Source organism: Homarus americanus, unplaced genomic scaffold, assembly GCF_018991925.1.
Source record: "Homarus americanus isolate GMGI-L3 unplaced genomic scaffold, GMGI_Hamer_2.0 scaffold57563, whole genome shotgun sequence".
Lineage (NCBI taxonomy): Eukaryota > Metazoa > Arthropoda > Malacostraca > Decapoda > Nephropidae > Homarus > Homarus americanus.
In genome coordinates, this window is record NW_024752597.1 from 155,277 (window position 1) to 182,500 (window position 27,224).

Genomic DNA, 27,224 nt, shown 5'->3' on the forward strand with positions numbered 1-27,224 from the left:
GTACAGTATAGCCTCACCAGTACTGTACTATGAGGGGTATGTAGTACAGTATAGCCTCACCAGTACTGTACTATGAGGGGTATGTAGTACAGTATAGCCTCACCAGTACTGTACTATGAGGGGTATGTAGTACAGTATAGCCTCACCAGTACTGTACTATGAGGGGTATGTAGTACAGTATAGCCTCACCAGTACAGTAATGGTGAGTGAGTAGTAGTAGCAGCAGCAGTAGTGGCCATCTGTGATATTAAAAAGTTGCTGCCCATTTTAGTTGCCACTCGACCTTCTTGTCACCGGTGTCAGCTGATGTGTTGCAATCATTAAGACTTTTAACAACCGTACAGAGATAACACAACAGTGCAATCAAAAACCTCGAATATTTAACAAGAGGAAATGGGAAACAAGTCCAATGTCGGCTTCTGTGTCGCGATTATCAAGATTTGGTGAATTTTTTAATATTGTTATAAATGGATTTTCTTCTTTCTTTTTTTTTTAGAATAATTACACTCAGTCTTTTTGTCTCTCAATTTGTTTTGTTTCTGTGTTTACCGTCATGTGTGTAATGGTATATATATATCTATGTATTTGAAGATGTATCAATTCCAGTCTTTGTCACGAATGGATCAAATATATGTGTTCAGCAACAGGTGCCCTTATCTGATATGAGTGCCTCTTGAACATGGCTTTATAGTTAACAGTTTTGAGATTACATTTTCTTAACAATTTTTTTTTCACCCAAATTTCCATATTTTTCATGGAAATTAAAGATGTTATTTATTGTTTGTTTTTTTATAGTATTTGTATAAGCTATAAATCCCCAAAAGCTGTCATGCTGGGAATGTACTGTATATATATTTAAAAGAATGTATTGTATAAGAATTGTAGATATTTCATGAAAAGTAACTTATATCATGACAGTGTATGTGGGCCAAAGTGAGAGTTACGTGCAGCTGTTATGAGTGGATGTGTAGCGAGATATTTTATTTTATCACGACGGTAAACTTATCTATTCAGGGATGTCAAGACGCATTTTTTCACTACTTAGGGCACGACCGAGCGTTGCCGAAACTTGTCGCTGGTGTGTAGTCTCCTCTCTGTGGTGTAGGGTAAGAAATACAGGTAACTTATCTGTTTACAGCCAACTTGAGACTCTAGTAACTTAAAAAATAAATTTCTGAGTGGTGTCATGACCTTGTTATTTTATTTATATATATATATATATATATATATATATATATATATATATATATATATATATATATATATATATATATATATATATATATATATATATATATATATATATATATATATATATATATATATATATATATATATATATATATATATATATATATATATATATATATATATATATAAATGGTGTGATTTTATGTTATTGGAGTATTGGATATAATTACTATGGATTAAGTTAGTAAGAGTCATCAATATACAGTGAAACCTCAATATAATGGACTTTTCTTTATATATATTGTAGTACAGTATATATAATCCATTAAATAGGGGTTTCACATGTAATGCGCCCGCGGTATAATGTACTTATCTCTCCATATAGTCCGTTAAATAGAGGTTTTGCCGTACTGTAATTTCACATAACTGCTACAGAGAGAACACTTGTAATACACTAACAAATATGTACTGTAATCATTCTTCATAATCAGAATGACACTTCTTGACTGTCTGGTATATATTCAGCGGTTCCGTAGGTATGCTGACGTTACTCATTTTTGCGATCATTCCACGTGGCCGTACGATTTGGTTCCGTGTGTTACCGGTAATAGGGAACGTGTTTAAAAGAAGGTGTGCTTGGAGGTTCTGTCGGGATTACTGTCTGAGTGGCGGGGAACAGTATGTATATGTCACCTGAATGAGAGAATATATTAGTTAAGAATGACATAGAATTACTATCAATTTTATAACTCCTAAATAGTATAGCTACACACCCAGGAATATTAATATAAACATAGATCTTGTTACCTTAAGTTATGGGAATTATTGATACTATATCAGAGTTTAATGTATTTCAATATTTAATTCTTTGAAGGGAATCAAAGTGAAAATGAGAATAATTGTGTGGGCTCTAGGCAGCGAGTTTTTGTTATTGGTCGGGCTTTCAAAGAGTCTAGGATATTTCTAATGATGACAATTTTCCTTATTTAGTTTGGTGCAATTTTAAGACACTCATCTTTTTAGTAGACATACACAGGATCTCAATTTATCTAGTACAAACAGTAAATGAAATAGCAACTGGATTTTATTATTTTCTTCATTTGTTTTGTTGTCAGCCAGATATGTTAGTATTTTTTTAGCACATTTCACCAGATGGTAGGTTTGATCTTGTCCATCTCCCCAAGCAGTAATATCGTGGTTTGTCTTTCACTTATCATTGGTCTTCTCATATGTAGGCTGTGAGGTGGCCTGCTAAGTCAGATGTTATATATTAGAAGGGAGTTTAATTATACTTCCTTTACGTGTGTGTGTGTGTTAACCAAGGCTCGGTTCTATTCATGGATTCTTGTCTTGGTTGAGACAATTGGCTGCTGTAGATTTTATCAAGTCCATTACAGTACCAAGGAACTTCAAATGACTTTAACCCCCCAAAAAATTATACAGGATGTCTAAAAAAAAAAAAACTTTATACACACTGCCTTATAGGTTTTTAATAGAGATCTCACGATTGCTTGAACTTTAAAACAGCAACATTGTCTGCGTGTATTATCATAAACACACAAGTGGACCAAGTAATAGTACACTGAGTAAATCAAATATATGTAGTAAAGTATGATTTAAGATATACTATCATAGTCTTTTGGGACCAAGTATGTATGAGTCCTGGGATAGTTTTTTTTTTTTCCTGGTCTTAATGTTTTATAATAGACTGTGTCCTGTACTGTAGTGACCCAACATTAATTCTTCCACTAAATATCAAAGATTAACACAAGCAGAGAGAACTATTGTTCAGTGATGTTGGTGAATATATTTTTTGTATGGGTGAGGGTGATACTGTGTGTGGGTGGGTGGGGAGGGAGGTGATAAATATAGCAGTCCTTGTGTGTGTAGGGGGTGAGAAGTAATCCTTATGTGTGTGTTGAGTTGGATAATGATAGAACCAGTTTGTTGTGTAGGATGAAACTCAACAAAAGTTTAAGGTACAGAATATGCTTTTTGATATATGTATGTACTGTATATATAAGAACCAACCTGTATTGTATGAACGATGGTGAGAGTATTATTTCCAACTATTTAATTCTTTGTCATGACACGCCATGTGTGTTGATGGAAGAAATATGCTGAAACTCAAGTCATAATGTAATGTTCTAATTACAAGAGTTATTATTATATGTATCATTTAGTTTGGAGCAATGTGTCACTGATGGCTTGGTGTAATGTGACATATATGCTCCCCACAGGAACTGGTATGGCAAGAGGTATACAATATTAGCTCTCCGGGGTTTAAACTATGAAGGGGTGAGGGTCTTTGAGCTCTGCAGATATATTTGTGATGGAGGCTGATTATTTTACCTCTTAAAGGGCTAGTGTAAAGAACTCATTTGGAATTTGTAATTACAGATATTGATAATTAATCCTTTCATGCATATATATACAGTAGTCTGTGTATGTTGGAAATTAATTACCATGGTACAGGTATTGTGCTTTAGTTATTTAGAGTGGATTACATGTGTACAATTTACCCCATCAAAACTACCAAAGTTTAAAAAAAAATCTTAGTTATTCATTTGCTAGATAATTAATATTCCCAAGCTTTGTACAGTACAGTAGTGTAATAAATGAAATATGGGCATCACTCTTTAAAAAAATATTGCCCCAAAGTGTTCACATTCTGCATAAACTGTACAGAACTTTTAGACACTTTACTGTGTGTTAATGTACTACAGGTCAGTTGTGGCCAGCTGTTAACTTGCCAAATATTGCTTCCTTCACTTACAAACAATACTAGTGGACATAGTCTTAAGAAACAAGTTTTATATACAGTAACAATGATCAGTAAACAAATGGACTTCCTTATGCAATATGTAGTTATGTTAGTTCTCGACTGTATGTGAGGTAATGAAGTATGACTTGTAAAAGAATTGGTGTGAGTTTATATCCAACATTTTGCAATATATGTTCTCTTGAAGACTAATGCCCTGTATATAAAAGTAATTACATGAGATTTGTTATGAGGATTTTGGAATGTGAATGAAAATCTAATTCAAACTTTGTATAAGAGGAAGTTTTGCCCATCGAGCTTAATTCTGTACTGTTCCTTACCAACACTATACTTACCTTGTGTGATCCTGTTCTCTCCAACCATACTTCTTGCCATTTTTTGTTGCTTCTTCACTGTTCTCACATAATTACCCTCTCCATTACTGTAAATCTTTCCCAACTACTAATTGTTTCCCCATCAGTCACCTGTCCCCCACTCCTTCCTACACTCTCATATCCCTCCAATCCTCCATCTCTCCTTCTATTCATTATCTCTTCATGCTTCCATCTTTTCCTCATGTTCCTTATCTCTCTATCTTTCCTACCTTTAGCTGATCTATACCATTTCTTCCTTTGATGGTCACCTGAAGCTTGTGTTGGAAAAGATTGGATTACACGTCGCTGGTATTTGAGTCCTTTTTGTCGGGTTTCTCATGTACCTCGTCAAAATGTGTTCCTTGATATTTGGATTTTAGATTAATTTTGTTCATTAGCATACAGATTTTTATTTATTTTTTCCTGTTTATGTTGCAAGGTGTAATTTTTATTTTAATATCTCAGACAGTTTCCGTTATTTTGTCGATAAAACTTTGGAAGAACAATTTTATATAATGAATATTTTTCCTGCTGACGTTTCATATTTATAAACAAGTGAGATGTAAGTCGTCTCGTGATGGAGGCGTAAAACTCGCGCTTGTATTGTAGATGTGTGTCATTACAGTTGAACCACCAAAGAGTCTTCCTTCTAACAAATTGTCCTCCAAAGATCTATAAACTATGAGTAACTATAAGCTAAGGTTTTTAAATGCTATTGAAGTACAGGTGTAATACCTAATACTGATAAGACACATTGTAACCTGATTGTTTTTTTTTTTATTGTATTTAGAAGAGGAAGAGATTGTCAGCGTTAGAATGAGTGTGATGAGGAAGAGTTATGCCAAATATTAATAAACTGCTTCATTCAGTGTGTTCAACTAATACAGTATTGTGGTTCATTCAAGTTAGTCTACCAACTGGGTGATGGTGGCTGTACTGTACTGTCTCTTCCTGCCAAACTCGCCAGACGGCTGTACTTGGCAACGGTACAGTACTGTGAAACTTGACTTGTGAATCACTAATTATCAGGCAATTTAGCTTTAGTAATCTATGTATGATAATGCTTTCTGTTGTAAATTATACGATGCTCAGTCATAGCCAAGTAAGTTTAATTTTAAGAACTGTTCTGTATTTCTATAAATGAAAATGGCTTATTGTAAATGTCTTGGGCAAGTGTTGGCTGTGAAAGCTTAGGTTCGGGCCACTGCCGGAACAGTACCTTCGTGGACTTCACCAGACGCACCTTATTGACTCGAGTCTTAATTTATATTGGCTCTTGTGTCTCTTAGTCATATAGATTTTTTCCATTGTAAGAATCTGAAGAGCCAAGATTGTGGAGACAAGCCTTGTGCCTATTGGTTATTATTGATGTTGAAACAGTTTATTTATAGCTAATGCCTTAAGCTTTCATGCTTTGTTGCCCAGAGACCAGTGTTAGGGCATTAGTGGCTCCTATACCTTAGTATTTTTGTCCACTATTTATCTGTGATAGACCTTTTAACCCCCTCAACTTGACTGACTGATGCACCATAGATAATAAACCAAATACTGACTAGATTGATGGCTTGTGTGTACCAATAACTGTGCTTAAAGTGTAATGAAAAAGTGTCTTAAGTTTTTGAAACATTTAATGGAAAGGTTTGATAATGTGAGGTATTAATGGTTTCTGCCTTTGCGGCCAACAGTGTGTGTATAGAGATATTTAAAGCTCGTCTGAACCTCAAATCTTCACCAAGGAGGACACGATACAGTTATTGCCAGGGTGAGATGGTCTTATCGTACAGCATCATTTAGTTGAGTGAGAGAAGTGAATATTACTTCATGGTCTTGACGTCATTTTAAACATCCATCGTGTAAGAAAGACACAGCCAACACGAGGTAAAGATCGATTGTGTTCAAGAAGAAATTAGTTAGCGTTTTGATATACTTGGCCTTCCTTATTTACGGTGCTGTGCTGTTGTCATGTTGAGAGGGTTAAGAATACTGTCTTACAAAGTTATTAACAGTTAGCAATAATTGAATCTTCATTATTTTGTGTTTGTTTCTCTTCTGTTATCTTAGAAATAAGTCAACTTGTAAAATCAAATTGTACTTCAGTTAAATATTGTAAATTCATTCATTGTAGGCATTACACATTGTTTTATGTTAGTTTGGATTATTATATTGTACAGTAATTTCATAAAACTAAATTGTAATGATGACAATTAGAGGAAATGTTATTGGAGTCATCACTTACGTGTTGGGAATGATGAGGTAAAACAAGACGAGTATTCTATATTTTTTTACCATTAGAAAATTAGCCGTTTCATTCTATGATGGAACTGTCAGTCACCCACCGTATTTCAGTATATTTTTCATCGTGCAATTATTTAATGTAACCATAACTTGCCTTTTTTTGGTCAGTTTGAGGGAAAAATTTTGGTTTGTAAAGGGAATAGGAAGATTAACAAGAAAATTCAAATACCTCACTTAATATATTAACCAAAATGTGTCTGTTATGGAATTCTGGTACAAAAGTTATTAAGATCTTCAGATGTTAGCTTCCTGTTTAACCATTTCACTGTCTTAAGTAACCAAGTTGATTTAGAAAATATCCCAAGTATTCAGTCAAGATTTTAATTAACATATCTGCAGGGTTTTAATTTCTTGCAGAGTTTTAAGCACATAATATATTTTATAAATACAACTAGACAATCCTTTAAGTTCACTTTTACTTCTCCTTTATGTGTAATTATTACTGAAATGTTTTCTTTGGAAGTGACAGAGAAAACATTAAAATATCCCTCTCTCACTCTACCCATTTACCCAGTAGATTGATAACTCATAGTATAATCTATAATAACTTGAATCAATCTCCCTAAAGCAGTTGTCACATTTCAGAGAATATAAACTGTATTGGAATTATAATGAAAACATACACTAACCTGAGATAGATGGTCACGTGATTAAAATAAATAGCATTACCAAGGTTGAAGGAGAGTTGTAGGATTATCATAACATATTTAATGCTTTTTAAATCACTTATATTTCAAAATAACAAATGATGAAACTTATTGCCTAGGCTTAACATGACAAGGAAATAATCCACATTATATAAAGCTGCAGTCGGTTATTACAATTAAGATTTTAGGCTGAGAAGTTAGTGCACATTTTGTAATCGCTCAGTTGTGCAAAAAATAAAATAAATAAAATCAGATTGCTTTTGACAATTTGTATACGTACATACTTTTAACATGAAGCCCTGGTACTTAGTGAATAGAAAAAATCCAAATATGCAACATTTATGAATGAAAAGCCTTTTAGATATTAATTCCCTCACTTTTACATCTAATGAGTGTTAAGTAAGTTTGCAGAAAATTTTAATTCAATACTGTCTATAACTACCTTAAGTTTGTCTTCATTCCTCTTCTGGTTCTAAGTTAATATTATTACCAAATTTAGCATAAAGATCTCCCTTTAGCTGAGTCATGGTGTCTTGTAGTTCACTGGCTCTGGTGTTGAGGTTACTGATATCATCCTGTAGCCCCTCTCTCTGGGAACCAATGGCCTCTTGTGCTTCATCCTGCAAAATAAAAGAAACATTAGGTTTTTTGTTAGAATGATTGCATGAACAGACCTAACAAAGTGTATCAGTCAACAAATAGTGAATGTGTAAGGACATCTTTACAATGTTTGTTCTAAGATACCCTGGACACATCCCACCTGTCCCTCTTGGGTTACAGAAGTGTAGCGTAGTCATTTATTAAATTTAAAAGCCTGCGTCTCTATGTATGAAAATTTTCCGAGGAACATACAAGAATTTCTGGGATCCAAGAATGCATCCTGGCTTTTCTCATAAGGAGTCATGAATGAATAGTTTGAGAACAAGATCAATTACCTGCTGTACTGTATTAACTAAAGTCAGTAAAAGATGACCTACTCCCCAGCTGTGGAAAAGTAAACACAGCATAGTGAAGGGCTATGACTAGAGACATAATCGAGATCATTAATAATTTCAGCCTTTACGAAACAAACTAATGTACTATATAATACACCCCAGTACATACATAACATCTCAACTACTGTAGTACCTGAGTCTTCATGATAAACACTTCCCCGACCATGAATGGAACTTTTTCGTCGCTGTCTAGAGTCATCATCATCTCGTCCTCTGCATCTTGTAAGTTCTTTAAGTCATTCTGTATAAAGAGAAAACACACACATTAAAGTTTATTAGTGGAGAAAATACATTATTGTTGACCATAAATTAATGCATCTTGCCCTCAATAAACTTTGCCCCTAATCCATCTTAACTTCAATCCATCTTGAACATAATCCACCTTGCCCTCAATCCATCTTAACTTCAACAAATCTAGCCCTCAATACATCTCATCCCCAATGCATCTTGCCGTCAATAAATTTCGCCTCCAATCCATCTTACCCCCAATGCATCTTGCCCTTAATACATCTTGTCCTCAATGCCCTCCCTTACCTCCTTAAACTTCAGCTCCTCCTTGACATCTCCGTGGCGAGCGTTACACCGGGCGAATCTGTTTATCTTCTGCTGGTCATCGTAGGTTATGTGAACGTCTGAGTCCTGCAACACGAGAGAGGAAAAATTTGATTAGTATTGTACCTACTGAATAGAGACATGAGAATTGATTGACTGGTTGAGACTTAATGACACAGACTGACTAACTAAAACTGATTGACAGACTAATGAACTGAAACTGACTTGACTGTGAATGACTGTACAGGTAGCTATAATGTACCTCAAAAAGTGTGTATATAGGTGTGTGTGTATGTGTATAGGAGTGTGTGTGTGTGTGTGTAACACCTCTTCATTAACGACCAAACGAGCAGTGTATTTATATGAAAATTGAAATTACATAAAATAATAATAATAAAACCTTAAAACACTCCTGGTCTTTCAATTACCAAAACCATAACTAATAAAAAAAAAACACTTGTTAAAAATGACAAGTCTATTACCATTCCTGGGAAGTTAAAACTGTAGTCATAAGGTGAAACAAGTGCTGTCTATGTGTGTGTGTAGTCATGGGTGGGTGTCAGTTCTTGTTGTCATGTGGCAGGTAAGAGGTGAACCAACTAGCAGTGGCTCCTCACACACCTAGACACCCCTAAAGCTCCTGCAGGTACAGTGCTATTATATTAAAGGTCTTGTGAAGTGTTGATAGTGTATAGTATAGTGTGTTGATTTTATTGGTGATTTAAACAACTGGTATTTTCTTCAATTGTTATTGACATGAGTAAGTTTTGGAGGATTTATCGTCGTATAATAATGTACTGGACTATTCTAAACTAATGGTAAATGGAAGTATATTTTCCAATAGAATCACATTGTAAAAGATGATATGCATTCCTACAACAACAAAAATCCCCAAAAATATCTTAAAATGACAAAAATCCTACAAAACATTTTCTTATTAGCTTCAGCCACAATTGGTTCTTGGGAATTTTGATCAATGTTCTAGCTACATTATATTTCCTAATTTACAACAACCTTTTCTAATACAACTTCCATCGCAAATGGATATTAACCGAGATAGTAAATTCCTGTAAGAAATTTAAGTAAATCTGCTGTCTACGCGTGTCGTCTGTTTGCTTACAGCCGACCCGCTCGGTCTGAGCATACTTTCACATCCACAAAAAATGTAAAATTACACCATGGTGCTTCAACAAAGCTGCTTTCATTGGTACCAGATATTAAAATAAGTACTTTCTGTTTAATTTGGTGGAGATGGCTCGGAAGTTAGGTAAGGTTAGGTAGGTTCTATGGGGAGGTGATAACTCCAAAACGACTCATTTCTGACAGAAATGAAATACAAATTCGAAAAAATCACACCAAATACCAAGGAAACAACAAAAATTTATGGTTGAACAGTAGTTGTGGCTGACACTAGATTTACCAATGTTTTAAATAAAATTTTTGGCATACACATTGGTTATAAACCAATAATAAACATAGTAAGTAAAATACAGTACAGTACAGTACAGTAAAATACAGCACAGTACAGCACAGCACAGCACAGCACATGGTACTACTTTAAATGTCAGGTTTATGGGAAGGAGCCATTTTAGCGGGAATTTTTTATTTACGATTTTTTTTCTCCCGCATCAACATAAAAAAATAAAAAATTCTGTAGTTAAATAAACCAACCAGACCTAAATTCTTATGACTGAAAGGTTTTAGTTAGTTAGGTTAGGTAGATTAGGGTAGGTTAGGGTTGGTCAGGGTTGGTCAGGTTAGGTAGGTTAGAGTTAGTTTTTTTTTTATATTGTCAACAGTACAGTAAAGCGAAGATAAACACAGAGGTCCTTGTGGCACCATATTCACTTCGAAAAACAAGGGAAAACCAAAAGTATGTTAGGTTAAAATTCCTCCAGCCAATTCTTTCTATTCAAGAGATAAGCAACAGGTTTTTCTATAGAAATTTTCCCATTAATGGTTCTGTCCCATGAGTTTGACATTTTAAGTATTACCTAGTATAATACAGGTAACTCGCGTTTTACGAGCATTTGATTTAAGCGTTTTTGGAATAACGCGATTGTTCAATTAATACCAAAAGCTAATTTACGCACACCTATTTTTGAAATAACGCGCTCAAGACAGTTTAAATTTGCCATGCGTATTAGCCCGGCAGTGGAGTCGCTTGTGATGCCTGGTGAGGTGCTTTAAGTTATTACTATAAAGTCGCAGTCATATCAACATCAACGATTTTAATATTATTAATAATAATAATAAATACTATAATAATGTAACAATAAAGATTATTACTACTAATGATGATAATGAAGTATTCTGTCCAACAACTGTGATGACGTCCAGCAAGCTTCCCGCATATCACTTTCTCAGCTCACACCAGCACTAATTTTTCTCTGCTTTCATTTGCATTGTGTGTTTATCACGTACTTTTTCAGTGTTAAACGCTGTTTTTCCCATTGAGCATGTCTGGAAAAAATTTCCATCTGCCTCCTCTGGGGCGCCTAAAGCTAAAAAGGCATGAAAAACAATCGCAATGGACGTGAAATTAAATGTGATCACCCGCCTTCAAAGAGGAGAGCGTGTGTCGGAGGTTGGCTGCGTGCTTGGTTTAAGTGTGAGCACTGTTTGTACCCTGTGCGGTATATGATGGTTCCCTAGCCTGTACCATTTACATGTACAGGATATTCTTATGGGAAAATTAAGTTTAATTTACGTGTTTTTGAATTAAGCGGTGATTTTCAAGAACATAACCCCCGCGTAATTTCACACCTGTACCTACTATAAACAAAGTAATCAATATGAAACACTATGTCATCATCTATAACAATTATATTACCATAACAATACACTGACACCCATTATATATACAGTAATTAAGAGATAAATAGTACTTGTCTCCAGTGAGTCCGAGAAGCACGATGAAACACATTACATTATTTGTCAACTTAATAATATTGTGAGTATTAGTGAAAGACGTTACTGAAGGAATTAAACATTAAGGTGGTACAAAATGATTGCATTATTTTCATTGTTACGTAGAAAAAAAAATACAGTATAGCACCAAGAACATTTTTCAATAAATTAGGGGATTTCATTTGTAAATCAGGGTGTGGGACAAATTCTTTTTCGTAACTTTGGATTTTTTGTAAACTTAAGCCTTGTAAATTGGGAACTACTGTATATAATGGTTAGGTTTTCTCTATACTGTAGAAGGAAAATATTTTGCGACTCAAGAGTAATATGGTAATGGAATCTTTATTTTAAAACGTAGAAAGCAAACCCAGTACTGTACAGTCAATGAAAAATTACAATAAAGAAGATCTGTAAAATAAACTACAAAATATTGATTGATCGCACGTGAATAATTGCACGGAGGTCAACGAGGCCTCGGAGGAGTTTAAAACTACTCTTACTGGCGTTCTTGGTAACGAGCACGGTTAAAGAAGATAAAACTCAAAAGAGAGCTGTGTATGTTTAGGTGGAAAGATATCTCCAGTAATGTAATATTTTGTACAGCTACCAATCAGGTTTTAGGATCTCTCACTCGACTGACACAAATTTGATCCATCTCACTGGCTATATAAGATCCGAAACAGCTCAGGGATATCACACAGGTATGGTAACACCTAACTTGCATAAAGCCTTCGACACATGTGGAGGTCCTGGTAATAGGATAGGATAAGATAGAGCTCTTGTAATTTTGCCCAAATTTATGAATAACAAAGGAACATAAGTGGAAATTAAATAGATACGCAGTTCTGTGAATATAAGGAGGCATACAGGAAGGTAAGCCCATCAAATTTTTGTATATACAATAAAGAAGAAGTCAAAATGAGTGAGACCCAGGCGACAGGAGAAGGAAGGCAAGTGTCAACAAACATGGAGGAAAGAAGAACACCGAAATGTGTGGAGAATGTGGATTAACAGTCAAGGATAGCGACAAAGCAGTTAGCTGTGATGTTTGTGAAGTGTGGTTCCACATCGAATGTGAAAAATTACCAGAAGAGGTATATAACTTTATGCAAGATGAGGAGGCAGAAGGAGTGTTGATGTGGTACTGCAGTCACTGCAAGAAGGGTTGTGCTAAACTGCACAAGTACATAAAAAGAATTGAGCAACAACAGGTGGAACAAATGACCAGACAAAATGAATTGGTAGGCAAAGTAAATCAACTGAGAGAATTTACAGCACAGGAACACGATAAGAATAAGGAGATAGAAGTCAGGATGGGTATATTGGAGGCAAAATCTATTGAAATAAATGATGTGTTGGAAACAAATGCTAAGAATGACAGGGGTTTTGAAAACAGACTGGAAACCTTGGAGGCTAGAACAGTGGGTTTAGAAGGGAAAGTAGATTCTGGCAGGGCAACAGGAAGTGCCACTGAAGTGAAGCAGAAAGACAACACAGGGAAACCAGAGCCTGTTGGTGAACTTATAGAGGAACTAAATGAGAGAAAGAAGAGGGAAAACAACATAGTGGTATATGGTGTGCCAGAATCTGGATCCCCAACAATGAGCGAAAGGATTGAGAGTGATAAATCTTATGCACTGAACCTAATAAAAGAATGTGGCATCACTAGTGGCCAGGAGATAATAGTTAAAGTGATTAGGCTGGGTAAATTTATCCAGGGAAAAGCTAGACCTATGCTAGTCAAGTTATCTACTGCAGATATAAAGGCCAACCTATTTAGAAACATCAGGAACCTGCAAGGTAATATGAAATTCCAAGACATAAGAATAGCCAATGACTTAACTAAAAGGGAGAGAGAAAATGAAGCTGTTTTATGGCAGGAGGCAAAAAACTTAATGGACTCCGGGAAGGGGAGACACAGAGTGGTGGGTCCTCCGTGGAGGCGAAGAGTCGTCAAAATAGGGGTCCAAGAGAAGTAGTGAGGCTCAAAGAGGAGAAACATGTACATACCAGTAGTGTAAATAGTGTAAGGAAACTGATTAAAAATAGGAAAAAACAAGAACAAAATGTTAATGTAGGTAAATTTCTTATTATGTTTAGTAATGTGGATGTGTTGAGTCCAGACATGTTAATAGAGTTAAATGCACAGTTGAAGGAGATGGAAAATACTCTGTAAGTAATAGCCCTACGGGAGGTAAAGCCAAAACACTACAGATATGAATGGATTACAGCAGAATATAACCTAGAAGGTTATGACATTATAGAGCAAAATCTCCTTAATAAGGAAGGGAGAGGTATGTTAATATATATTAGGAAAGGAACCAAATTTTACAGTGTTGAACTTGAAACTAAGTTTTGTGAATATTGCTGTATAGAAGTGCCATGTAGTAGTGGTAATTTACTATTTACCTCCATTTACAGAAGCCCTAATAGTGATGAAAGCAATAATAATAATTTGCTCCAACTTATGCAGGAAGTCAATGATAAAAATGTGCTTTATAAAATAATTGTAGGTGATTTTAATCTTCCACAAATAAATTGGAGTAATTATACTTCTGTAATGGGACTGAATGATGTTGGTACCATGTTCATCGAGAAAGTACGGGACTGCTTTCTCACTCAACATATAGAGGAAATCACCAGGATAAAAGGAGACAACACCTGTTGTTCAGTAACGAATAATCTATAGTAGGAGATATCAAGCTGGAGAGTCCACTGGGAAAGAGTGACCATGCCTGTATTTATTTCCATTGTGACATACAGGAGATGGAAGACAAAAGTAAAAAACAAGTGTACATGTATGAAAAAGCGTTTTACCTACTGATGAAGCAAAGGCTCACGATGGACTGGATCCAATACTTATCATTGGAACCAGATATTGAAAGTAAGTGGAATAAGTTCAAAGGAAAATTGCAGGCAGTCATTGACGAGTGTGTCCCTAAGAAGATAATCAGAGGACTGAGGGTTAGCAGAAAAAGAACAAATGAAAAATTACCTATGAACAGGAAGCTCTGGGCTAAAGTGAAGAAAAAACAGAGACTGTGGGAGAGACTGAAAATAATGAAAACGAAGTTCAATGAAAGAGCATGCACAAGGGAGATGTATCTGGAAACTGAAAAGGAATACAGGAGATTAAATAACCAGGTCAGATGGGAAACTAGAAACATCTTAAAACGCAAAGAACAAGAGATTGCGAAAAATGTAAAGGCAAATCCAAAAGTGTTCTGGAAGTATGTACAGACAAAAACAAGAACAAAAGCTAGAATTACAGATCTTTACAAGGATGAGGAAAAAGTACAGAAGACTGTGAATGATCAAGAAAAGGCAGATGTACTCTCAGAGCAATTTTCACGAGTTTTTATTAAGGAACCAGATAGGGGGATACCAACAGCCAACAAGAAAGACGTGCCAGCTCTTGAACACCTGGAGATAACCGAGGGCAAAATAAGAAAGGTGATTCAAAAATTGAAAAGACATAAGTCTCCCAGTCCAGATGGGTTACATCCAAGAGTCATTAAGGAGATGATGGAGGAACTACTTCAGCCTCTGAGGATCTTGTTTGAAGGCTCTTTTCAAGAAGGAAATATACCCGAAGACTGGCGTATTGCATATATCACAGCTATCTATAAGAAGGGAAGTAAAAGTGAACCGGGAAACTACAGGCCAGTCAGTCTAACTAGTGTAATCTGCAAATTAATGGAGTCAATATTACGGGAAGAGATGACATCCCATACGAAAAAATATGGATTTTTTAGTAATAAACAGTTTGGCTTCATTTCCGGCAGGTCAACAGTCCTACAGTTGATTAGGGTACTAGACAGGTGGACGGAAATTATCGATGACAGTCAGGCTGTGGACATAGTGTATTGTGACTTCATGAAGGCTTTTGATAGAGTACCCCACAAAAGACTATTAGAAAAAGTATCTAGTTATCGCATTGATGGAAAATATCTTGATTGGATAAGGAATTTTTTAACTAAGAGAAAACAGAGGGTTGTGGTAAATGGAGAAGTATCTGACTGGAGAGAGGTCACTAGTGGGGTCCCTCAGGGTTCTGTCCTCGGCCCCCTGCTGTTTGTCCTTTTTATCAATGACCTGCCTGAGGCAATTAAACACGACAGTGAGGTATATCTATATGCGGATGACACAAAGATTTTTAGGAAAATAGAACGAGATGAGGATTGTGACATGCTGCAGGAGGACCTGGATGGGATGAGGGGATGGACTGAGAAGTGGATGCTGAACTTTCACCCAGAAAAAAGTAAATACATGAGGATAGGAAGAACAAAAGTTGCTGACCATGGATATCATATGTACACCACGATCAAGAAGACCACTGTAGAGAAGGATATAGGGGTAGTCATCGATGATAAGCTGACGTTTTCTGACCATCTAGCTGAGAAAATCAACAAGGCTAATAAAATAGTGGGCATTATTAGAAGAACTTTTGTTCATCTGGATGCACCTATATTCAAGGCTCTGTACACTGCTCTGGTTAGGCCACACCTTGAGTATGCTAATCAAATTTGGTGCCCATATCTCATTAAGGATATTGAAGCAGTAGAGAATGTACAGAGGAGGGCTACCAAATTAGTACCACAGATCAAGGATTTATCTTATGAGGAAAGACTAAGGAAATTACAGTTACCGACACTGGCGTACAGAAGATCTCGTGGGGACCAAGTGGAAACATACAAGATAGTGTGTGGCATATATGACCAGGCATGTACAGCAGGAATGTTCCAGATGAGGGAGGCTGACACTACCCAGGGGAACTCAAAGAAGATCTACAAAACAAGAGCGAGGCTAAATCTCAGAAGACACTCGTTCACGAGTAGGGTTGTCAACAACTGGAATAGTTTACCTGAGTGGGTAGTGAATGTGGAGACGGTGGAAAAGTTTGAAGCAAAATTAGATAAATACTGGAAAAATCAACAACAAGTATATAATTTTAGGGCACAATTATCCGCCACACACAGCCACCGTCTGAGTAGAGAAGAGGCTATTGAGCTGGAGTCACAGGCGTGAGCCTCTTCCAGAAGATCATCTGTGAGTATCTGTGAGTATGAAAACCATGCAGGCTCTTGGCATTGGCTCTGTTGATTGGTTTTAAATCATTTCTTTGCAATGGGAAGCAGATTGATGTTGCAAATAACACCAGTAGCCTGTGTTACCTTATATGACATGTCCATTAGTGTCAATTGGAAACTTTTGCTGAATGCCGATGACAGTGCTCCTTCAGTGTGAGGTAAAGATCTAATGATACAGCTAATGAGTTACATCTGAACTGGAGTCATGTAAACAATGGCTCATAAACAAATTATCCCTACATGTTGGATAGACTGAAGAAAACTCAAAAAGGTCAATGAATTAATTTCAATACTGTATGTAGTAATGAATCCGTCTCATCTGTAACTCGGTGAAATAACTTGAACTAACTCTTGACTTTTGTTTGTCCAGTGAATTTATCAAAGATAATATAGTTAAAAAAAGTAAAGCCAAAATAAAAGTTCTCAATGGAAATACTAAATGCCTCACAGTTGAAGCCTCTATAATCCTTTCCTTGAACATAATTTTATGGTACATGGTGTCTGCAGTCAGGTAAATACACTTTCGTCTTTACTGCTACAACAGACTGGAACAAGTTACCAGATCACATCAAAACAGATTATGGTATTAAGAAATTCAAAGGTAAAACAAAGACATACATAATAGATAAAGCTACAGTAAGAGAAATGAGGGGATTTCTATATCATTAAACCACAGAATGTTGTACTGTGGAAGTGATCACCAGCCTCAGATAGTCCAACAGCAATCTACTTGTTTAATTCTACCAAATAAACCTTCAATTATACTCCCGTGGACATATTACTGATTAGACCAAAAGTACGCCTCAGCAAAGGACCGTCCTGGAAATAAGCAGCTAACAGCTTTGTCGGCTATCTTTGGCACATAGGCCTACGTGAACCGTATATCTACATTGTCTAGAGATTCATGCTCAACTGTATACCTGCATAGTTAATATACATGCTGATCTGTGTACATATTAAGAGGTTCATTGAATGTCATATTTTTGGTGACTCACGTGGACTCCTGCCTTACCTCCTCCTGCACTTACTACAATACAAAAAACAATTCTGGTATGTCATTCATCAAATATAAACCTTAATTCTAGTGTTAAAATGGCTAAATAAGATACAGTAAAGTATTAGAGAGGTAAAACTTGTCTCACCCTTGCCATAGACGTCATGGCTGCCATACTCTGGTAACTCAGCAATACATGATACAGTTTTATACTTTACTGTAATAAATTGAGACTTTACTGAAACACAAGAAATATAATATTTTAATTATTATATTTTAGGAATAAGGTGAATTATAAAGTTATTGAGTAAACTGTTTCTATCACTATTACCATTTACATCATGGTATGTTTTTTTTAATCAACACAGGAAATATCACGTTCCTTTAATTATTATCGTTGTGTTTGATTATGTAGAAAATCTGAATAAATATATCAACATAATTTAATATTTCCAATAACTATAGACCTCATATTTGACTGAAAAACACTCTATAAATTGTTAGTTCAAAATATAATAAATGTGCTAGATCCTGAAATCACAAATGGGCGGAGCATATCACAATGTATCAAAACATTTGCAGCTGTTAATAAATATTTGTAACATGTTCAATAATCTTTCTTCTATGTTGGAATTATTATCATATAAACTCAATTACATTTTGAAAGTATATAAAAATTAATAGTGAACTCAGTGGAGTTTGACCACGCCCAGTTTAAGCTAAAAATTCAATAATTAGAAATATCTCATTTTCCCCTTTAAATTAATATTATGTGTCACAGAGGCATTAGAGTCGACATGTGTCACAGAGGAATTAAGAGCTTGCCAACAGTGTGTAAAAATAAGCCAGTACTTGCCAACAATGTGTAATAGTGAGCCAGTACTTGCCAACAGTGTGTAACAGAGAGCCTGCACAAATCTAATATTTGCCAACAGTGTGCTAACAGACTGATTAGTGGCAAAGATAATAAATTAAACTATCAAACATAGCAATAAGTTTCATAATAAAATAACAAATAAACTAATCTTAAGTTGGAAGGTAATAAAATGATAAATTAATGTGAGTTCTGGTTAGAGTAGTTTACCCTCTCATAGTCTAGGTTTTCTCTTATTCCTTTGCTTTTCCCGCCATTTTATAAACGGCAACCATATTCCGAGCCGCCGACAGATAAGGACAGGCGATGGCAGACTAGGGACTAAAGGGTATTTATAATGTAGGTACGGATAATGAGTATACATGTTGAATACTGAGGTTTTTAAGAGTGAGTTGACTTAAGTTCGTGTTCTACCTTAGGCTGTCATCTCTACCATTGACGTTTCTCTGTTCTGTATCTTGTGGTTTTATCAAATATATAACTGAAAGGAGCTGTGGCTATAATATGTACCAATAACACTAGTCATATGTTCATTGTTCACTATGAATCTGTTTCTCTTGTACAAGAAGGGAAATGGAACAATATCAGGATCATGTGAAGATTAGTTCCCCCAGCTTATTTCCTCTGATGATTTTAAACAATCTAATGCTGACTCGGGGAGAGTGTTAGGTTAAGGGGATTAGTTTTAAGGTGAAATAACCGGGGTGAATAATTTTCAGGTGATCAAGGATTTCATAAGCACATTGTAGTGTTCCATGGTATAACTCCAATGTATCAGTACAGTGCTAGTCGTGATATAGCGACAGTATTACATTGTACAAGAAACTTAACATGACAAAGCAGTGTATTAAGCTACAATTGTGCACTGGTAAAACTACGGTGCACCCCAGAATAGTGACGGTACGCAGCGTTACACCCGGTAAAACACAGCTCGGCGTGGAATTGAGGGAGGGAGGGAAGGGTAACGTATAGGGGATAACATGCAACAGGGCCATGACACTAACATATAGCCTAGCCAAGCTTAGCCACAACGCACACTAAATTAATAAAACTTCCGATCGCCTTTATCGATTTAGCGAACGTTAATTCTTTAAGATGGAAATAAACTTTAGATAAATAAAACCTACGCTTGGGAATCCCTGCAATGCACTCTTGACAGCAAACTTTCCCAAGGAGATATGATTCTGATCACTCATTCAATGGCGACAGGTGACTACTCTAAGTGGACAATGCCGCGTCGGTTTGTGGTGGGGGAATTGACTGCAATAACACTGGGGGGGGGTGGTAATGGGGGAGAGAAGAGATTGTGGGGGGGTGAGGATGGGGGAGCAGAACTTGAATGAATCACCGGCTCCAGGGTTGTAATGGAGGGGAGGAGGAGGGGGAATATCACTCTGCTTTTGTCTAACCTAGATTTCTTAACTCTTTCAAACCTTACGCTATGCAGACCAACACACGCCTTTGATATATTCTAGAAGTTGGTGCGATTTACTTATATAATGTAGGGAAATATATTTAAAAGAATGGCGTAGAACAAAGCGTGTCTGGTCTACACAGCGCCAGACTCTCGGCAGCGATGACTGTAGGGATAGTCCGGGGAGGGGCCAAACTAGGGTCGATATTTTGGCGTCGGTTCGCGAGGTGTATTATTCGCTTAGTCGTGCTTGTGGCCTCCCCCTAGTATGACCTCCCGAGTGTCTTGTGTTGGACTTTTTTTGTGTTAGAACTCTTGTGTTGGACTTAGTGTTGGACTGTTGCCTCACAAACTACCAGAAAAGTTTACATTCCCGTGAGAAGTTGAGTTTTAAAAGTTTTATTTCCATATAAACTTTTTTGTTTGTTTGTTAGGGAATATCGAACACAGGAAAAAAAATACATGAAAGTTTAAGCTAACTTTATACTAGTATGGAAATACACAAAGCAATTGCTGACTTTTCCGAGGATTTAGTGTTAGCATATTTAAAAGAACAATCTGAAGCTGTGGGTATACCGTGTGAGTTTACTGCCTGCTATAATGACGACGATGACTGTAGATACACGTATAATAGTGATGATGAGAGAATACGCGCTGGGTATAGTGATCTAGATGACCCTGGCAATATAGCGAGTACCTCAAGGGAAAATGAAGCGGAGGTCTTTAGTGTAAGAGTGAAAGATCGGGCAAAATCTATTGATAGTGGAGTTTGTGTTGGTAGCAAGAAAACTAACGGACGTAGTAAGAGAGATGGTATAGAAAATGGAAGGCGGGATAGTGTTAAAGGTGTTACCGGAAGTCCTGTAGCGTCATTACATAAACTTAATACAGGAGGTGGTGATACTGTAGCTGCCTGTAGTAGTAATGGTGCCTCTCACACGCTGGATTTCGATGAACATGAGAAAAGGAATAAATCGCTCGTCCTCGCGTTCAAGAAAGGGGATATTTTTGCGGTAAGTTGAACCTAACCAAACATACCCTATCCTAACCTAACCTAACCTAACCTAACCAAACCAAACCAAACCAAACCAAACCAAACCAAACATAACCTAACCAATCCTAACCTAACATATCCTAACCTAACATATCCTAACCTAACATATCCTAACCTAACCAATCCTAACCTAACCAATCCTAACCTAACATATCTTAACCTAACCAATCCTAACCTAACATATCCTAACCTAACGTATCCCAAACTAACATAACCTATCGTAACCTAATCTAATATTATTTAACCTAACTGTTATAACATATTCTAGGCTAACCTAATATAACCTAATCACACTCCCCCAATATATTGTTAGGTGAAATAAACTGTGGTGGAGATTCTTCAGGTGATCCCAAGGAAAAAAATGCAAAACCCTTAAGTACTGTTTACCATTAGCGCCCGTATGAATATCTAAGCGAAGGAATTAAGCATTTAAATTCAGTATATCTTTAGTTACAAGGATTATTCAACTTAAGAATCTCTTGAGAAACTACATCAATCACAAATGGGATGGAATATTATAAATTGTCAACAAACTTAACTTATTCCTGGTTTATTAAGCATGTGATCCGTGTGTTGCATCCAAACAGCTTTCTCCTCTTGTCTTCAATTCTCAACCTTTTTCGTTAATTTGTTTGATCTCAGCTGAAAAAAAAAATGAAAAAAAAGATAATAATAATTTCCCTTTTGATACCCAAGCTATGAGGCACTGAAGAGAATATTATATGGTCTTGAATATGTGGTAATATATTGTACTTGCCTAATACCATACCAGCAATGCCACTTGACAAGGCTTCGAATGATAGGTATTGTCTGAGTATTGAGTGTGACAGCATGTATTTATGTTAGGTTCATCTGCTTTAATGAACTTTCACATTAGAAAAACAATGACTTTCAATTTAGATTCACAATGGCATGTATTCAGCCTGACGTTCCCTCGGTCATTAATCGGTCACAACTCAGTCACAAGTCGGTCATAACTCGGTCATAACTCGGTCACATCAATGGTCTGGTGAAATTGGGGTGACTATTTGACGCCATGCACACCCTCGACTCTCTCCACCTGTGCTTGTCGTTTCCATACATTTTAAATCACGACACAGGCGTGAACACTGAACACCCTTCCTCCCTCATGGTTAGGTTAGGATAGGTTAGTTTAGGTTAGGCTGGATTAAATTAGATTAGATTTGGTTAGGCTAAACTGGATCGTCCCAAAATGACTTGCCTGCAACTCATCAAGGGCGTGGGCACTTAAGCTCTTCCTAACACCCATAAATTAATATTTCCTCCCAACATGCAAGCAAAAATATCCACTTGAGTATAATGTATAGTATCGGCTTTATCACCCTGTATTAAATTCATTATAGTTTATTATTTTTTATAACCAAGATAAAGCATATCAGTTGTGTAAGCGACCTGAAATTCATTATCACCAATATTAATCTAAATATTGCTGTAATTAAAAAGTGGCTTATTACCAAATTAAAAAATTAAAAATTAATGGTAGAAATTATTTTTATAAATACGTATAAAACAGAGAGATAGAGAGAGATAAGAGAGAAAACACATTTTAGTCCCATCTGAATGACATCTTGTAAACAGGATGCGAACGCTACTTATGAAAACGTGTCCATTTATATTCTGTAAGTATGAATCTGTTTATTTTAATATTTATTTGATACTTTGATTCACTTGCGGTATATTATGTTGATATATATGTATGTATGCATGTATGTAGGCTATTTTTACTATAGGATATTGATTATTATCGGCTAAAGTTCGTATATTATTTAACTAGACTTTACCTTTGTTAAGTTTACAAGACAAAAATTAAAGTCAGATTCTACCTTAACTAGTTAGGTTCAGTTTTAGCAGAGAATAGTTTGGCTGGTGCCTGGGTCGACTGATGGTGTTCGTGAGGGGGCGTTGCAGAGATTTCCTTTCAACTTGATGATGTTGCAGGAGGTTTATTGCAATCTAATAATGTTGGATGATGGATGAGACGGTCTGGGAATAGATTTTGCTCAGGTACACACACACACACACATACACACACACACACACTGCGTTCGTTAGTTAGGAGTTTGTATGTGTAATCTATTTAATCATTATTTATATCAATTGATCTGTTTGTCTGTCTATCTGCCGGACAGGATGCAGCCGTGTTAAGGTATGGTAAATCGTGTGAGCTTAGAGGGGTCAATATTACGTTGCGTGATGTGGTACAGTGTGTGTCGTGCGTGTGGGCGTGTTTAAGTGCGTGTGGCCCCTCCTGAGAGCCTGCGGGCGTGAGTATGTGTGAGTGCGTGTGAGAGGGTGTACGTTGGGGTGTGTTTGTAAGTGTGTAAGTGTTTTTGAGCGTGTGTGCGTTTAATAACGTATGTGTGTAAGCATGTGTAAGTATTAGTATGTGCGTGTATATATACTGTATATGCATGTGTCCCTTGTGTGAGCGTATACAAGTATGAGGTGCGTGTCCAACATGCAACAAGCGTGTCCATCGGGGTTCCAGCATTCAATATCAGTAAGTCACGCGATAGTTGCACGTTTCACTAACTCCTATTTCATATTTTTTGTACAACCTGGCGACAGACATTAAATATCGATTAATATTCTCTTATAGATTGACTTAACCTCAACCTGAATGCCATTACTCTGTAGCTAATCCAATATTGTCATTAATATTCCCGCGCTTTTTCTTTTATTTCCAGGTGGTGGAGCAGAACAACACCATTTGGTGGGGGGTCTTGGCACTACGCTCGGCTACTGTGGGTTACGTGCCTACTTCCTATCTCAAGGTAAAGCTCCGTATTTTTTTTATATCATTATACGTTTATTATATCCCTTTCTTGTATAGTTATATCTTAAAAAAAAACATTAGGGTTTTTTATTACAGATTAGAGTATAAAAGGGTTTCATGTGTAGAGGTCGTTTAGTCACTCCAGCCATATTGAGGACAACCATCTGACAAAAACTGTCCGCCACCCGTCTAGACTCGAGGTGCTACTCGTGAATATTTAATCCTCCAGGAAGGTGCGGCCATGAGGGATTCAAACTCCTCCTGTACAATTTAGTCTGTGGTTGTCTTGTTGTCTGTCCGTGTTTATATGGATCGAGTTGTATTGTTATTATTATTATTATTATTATTATTATTATTATTATTATTATTATCAGAAATACATTACCATTATTTCTATACTAGCTACACTAATTTTATAATAATTCAATAATTCATGAATAATTAATAGTTTCATGCGATTATTTTTCTCTAAGGCAACACCTGAGTTTAAAATCTTTAAAAATCTGTCATGTGGTCAGATTTTGTTCGGATTTTAATGGATTTTGCGATTTTTTTTTACAGTTTGTGGATGAGCGACATCTTTGGTTGACGTCAGCAGGTGAAAAGGTCAGTACCCAGAGCCGATTGTTTGCCGATTTAGATGTATATGAGCCGATTTTAACGGGTTTTGACGTTGATAGGGGGAGGTGAGTAACCAAAGCCGATTTTTTTTCCGATTTTCTCTCTCTTCAATCCTTTTAAAACGAACTATATTAACACAACCTCAAAACACATCTCCTCCTCCTCCTTCCTCCTCCTCCTCCTTCCCCTCCTCCTCCTCCTCCTCCTCCTCCTTCCTCCTTCCCCTTTCTTCCTCCTACCTCAACCATCCCCCCTGAACGAAAACATAAGCCAGTGACCGTAACCCAGTGGAATATATCTCCCACACTGTTTACATTATGTGCTTTCACTCTCGCTTTCAGTAACTTTAAACAAAACAAAAAAAAAAGCAAAACACAAACACGAAACAAAGCAAAACACAAACACGAAACAAAACAGCAAACAACAGAAACAAAGCAAAAACACAAACACGAAAAACAGCAAAACACAGAAAAAAACAAACAAGCAAAACATAACAAAAACAAAACAAGCAAAAGCAAAACAAACAAAACAAAACAAAACATAACAAAAACAAAACAGCAAAACAACAAAACAAAAATACAAAAACAAAACATAACATGACGCTTATAAAAACAATATTGTAATAGTTGCCAAATGAGTAAATTGGTTCAGTGGCGCCTGTGTGGTGGGGGGTGTTGTGGGTGGGGGTGTTGTGGTGGGGTGCTGTGGTGGGGTGTTGTGGTGGGGGTGTTGTAGGGGTGGGGTGTTGTAGGGTGTGGGGGTGTTGTAGAGAGTGTGGGGTGTTGTAGAGAGTGTGGGGTGTTGTAGAGAGTGTGGGGGTGTTGTAGAGAGGTGGAGAGAGGTGAAAAGTGAAAGAGAGAGAGAGAGAGAGAGAGAGAGAGAGAAATTTAACAATAAATCACACTAATATTAATCCCACACCTGTAATTCGATACTTAATTAAAATTATATTACCTGTCTTCTTAATTACTATCATTCACCAGGTAACTTGATGACGTCACGAATCATTATGACTCCTAATTAGCCCACCTGTGTTGTGATAATTAGATTTTTAAATACCTGTATGAATGTATTTGAATTAGCTTCTACCTGTGTGGGGGGTGGGGGAGGGAAGGAGGGGTGAGGGGGGATATAGTTAGAGAGAAGGAGGAGAACGAGAGTAGGAGAGGGAGGAGGGAGGGAGAGAGAGGGAGAGAGAGGGAGAGAGAGAGAGAGAGGTAGACGAATATAAAGACATAGATGAAGAGAAGGAGGGAAGGGGGAGGGAGGGAGGGGGGGGAGGGAGGGAGGGAGGGAAAGTGTGAGTGAAGGAGGGAAGCAAATAGATAGTGAGGTTGGGGGGGTAGGGGGAGGAGGGGTGAGGGAGGAGGGGGTGAGGGGGGAGGGGTGTCCAGGTGTGTTGCTAATGAGTGAAAGTGAGATCATATTATTGGCTCAGGTACAACCCCTCCAACCCACAGCTCTAACACGGCTCTAACACGGCTCTAACACGGCACTAACACGGCTCTAACACGGCACTAACACGGCACTAACACGGCACTAAGGTTAGGTTAGGGTTGATTTAGGTTGGGCTAGGTATAGGTAGGTTAGGTTTGGTTAGGCTAGGTTAGGTTAAGGTTAGTTTAGGTTAGGCTAGGTTAGGTTAGGTTAGGTTAGGCTTGGTTACGTTAAGGTTAGGTTAGGTTAATGTTAACACAATATTAGTACTATTAATAATAATGATAACAATAACAATAATAGTAATGATAACAAGAAAACAAAAACACTAACAACAATAATGAAAACAATAACAACTCAGGCCTCGTGTTAGTGGTACTCCTTTAACATTATCCACCTCGCCGGGGCTGTCATGGCGCCACCGGTGACGTCATGGCAGACACACTATAACGGCCCGCCAAATTTTTTCTCGCTGACCCCAACAATGTCACACGGTACGGCGCCATTTTTTTTTCCTAATTTGACTTTATTACCACCGAGTTTTTTTCCACCAGGCTTAACAATACCACCAGAGACTATTAGAGTGTTTTATTCGTGTAATTGTTTATTATTATTATTATTATTATTATTATTATTATTATTATTATTATTATTATTATTATTATTATTATTATTATTATTATTATTATTATTATTATTATTATTATTATTATTGTTGTTGTTGTTGTTGTTGTCTGGGGAAAATTATCAAGGAAAATATTCAGGGGGAAATTTAAGGAAAAAAGTCAGGTTTGGGGAGGGAAAGAATACTAGGGAATTAAGTTACTTTTTTCCCTGATAGTTTTTGTTATTTTCCAGGTGTGTGTGTGTGTGTGTGTGTGTGTGTGTGTGTGTGTGTGTGTGTGTGTGTGTGTGTGTGTGTGTGTGAATCCCGAAATAGGCAAAACAACAACGGAAAGGAAGGAAGAGGGGAGGAGGAGGAGGAGGAGGAAGGAAAGGGGTTTAGCACTCTTCCCCCTCACTCACTTCTGATTCTGGCCTCCGCCAGTAAGCTGAGTCCACTTCCTGCTGCCCACTGCACCTCTCTCCATCTCCTCCCATTCCCTCCCTCCTCCTGCCCTCCCTCCTCCTCCTCCTCCGCCTCCTCCCTCCTTCCTACCGCGGAGTCGATGATCTTTAAGGAGGTTAATGTTGTTTTCCTCCCTTCCCCTTCCTCTC

The 27,224-nt window shown here is 36.8% G+C and overlaps 2 protein-coding genes across 2 annotated transcripts in view; one reads left to right on the forward strand and one right to left on the reverse strand.

Moving 5' to 3' along the window:
- Positions 1 to 7,314: 7,314 nt before the first annotated feature.
- Positions 7,315 to 18,078, reverse strand: LOC121855141 (prefoldin subunit 4-like). The gene is made up of 4 exons (XM_042350009.1): positions 17,958 to 18,078; positions 8,798 to 8,902; positions 8,397 to 8,504; positions 7,315 to 7,888 (listed from the first exon to the last, which is right to left on the reverse strand). Exons 1-4 carry the CDS (start codon positions 17,982 to 17,984, stop codon positions 7,724 to 7,726), a joined length of 405 nt encoding a protein of 134 aa, XP_042205943.1. The 5' UTR covers positions 17,985 to 18,078; the 3' UTR covers positions 7,315 to 7,723.
- Positions 18,079 to 20,573: 2,495 nt separating this feature from the next.
- Positions 20,574 to 27,224, forward strand: part of LOC121855144 (probable serine/threonine-protein kinase DDB_G0282963) — a 72,567-nt gene continuing 65,916 nt past the window's right edge. The window contains exons 1-3 of the mRNA XM_042350012.1: positions 20,574 to 21,110; positions 23,860 to 23,946; positions 24,510 to 24,554. Coding sequence (XP_042205946.1) covers positions 20,589 to 21,110; positions 23,860 to 23,946; positions 24,510 to 24,554 — 654 coding nt within the window. The 5' untranslated portion in view covers positions 20,574 to 20,588. The remainder of the gene's footprint in view (positions 21,111 to 23,859; positions 23,947 to 24,509; positions 24,555 to 27,224) is intronic.

What these genes read in the sequence shown, in the direction of transcription:
- LOC121855141 (XM_042350009.1), bottom strand. Translation starts at nt 17,984, where the DNA reads ATGGCAGCCATGACGTCTATGGCAAGG. An exon ending in CCATGACGTCTATGGCAAGG is followed by an intron (nt 8,903 to 17,957) that starts GTGAGACAAGTT and finishes CTCGTGTTGCAG; the next exon opens with GACTCAGACGTTCACATAAC. An exon ending in AGGAGCTGAAGTTTAAGGAG is followed by an intron (nt 8,505 to 8,797) that starts GTAAGGGAGGGC and finishes CTCTTTATACAG; the next exon opens with AATGACTTAAAGAACTTACA.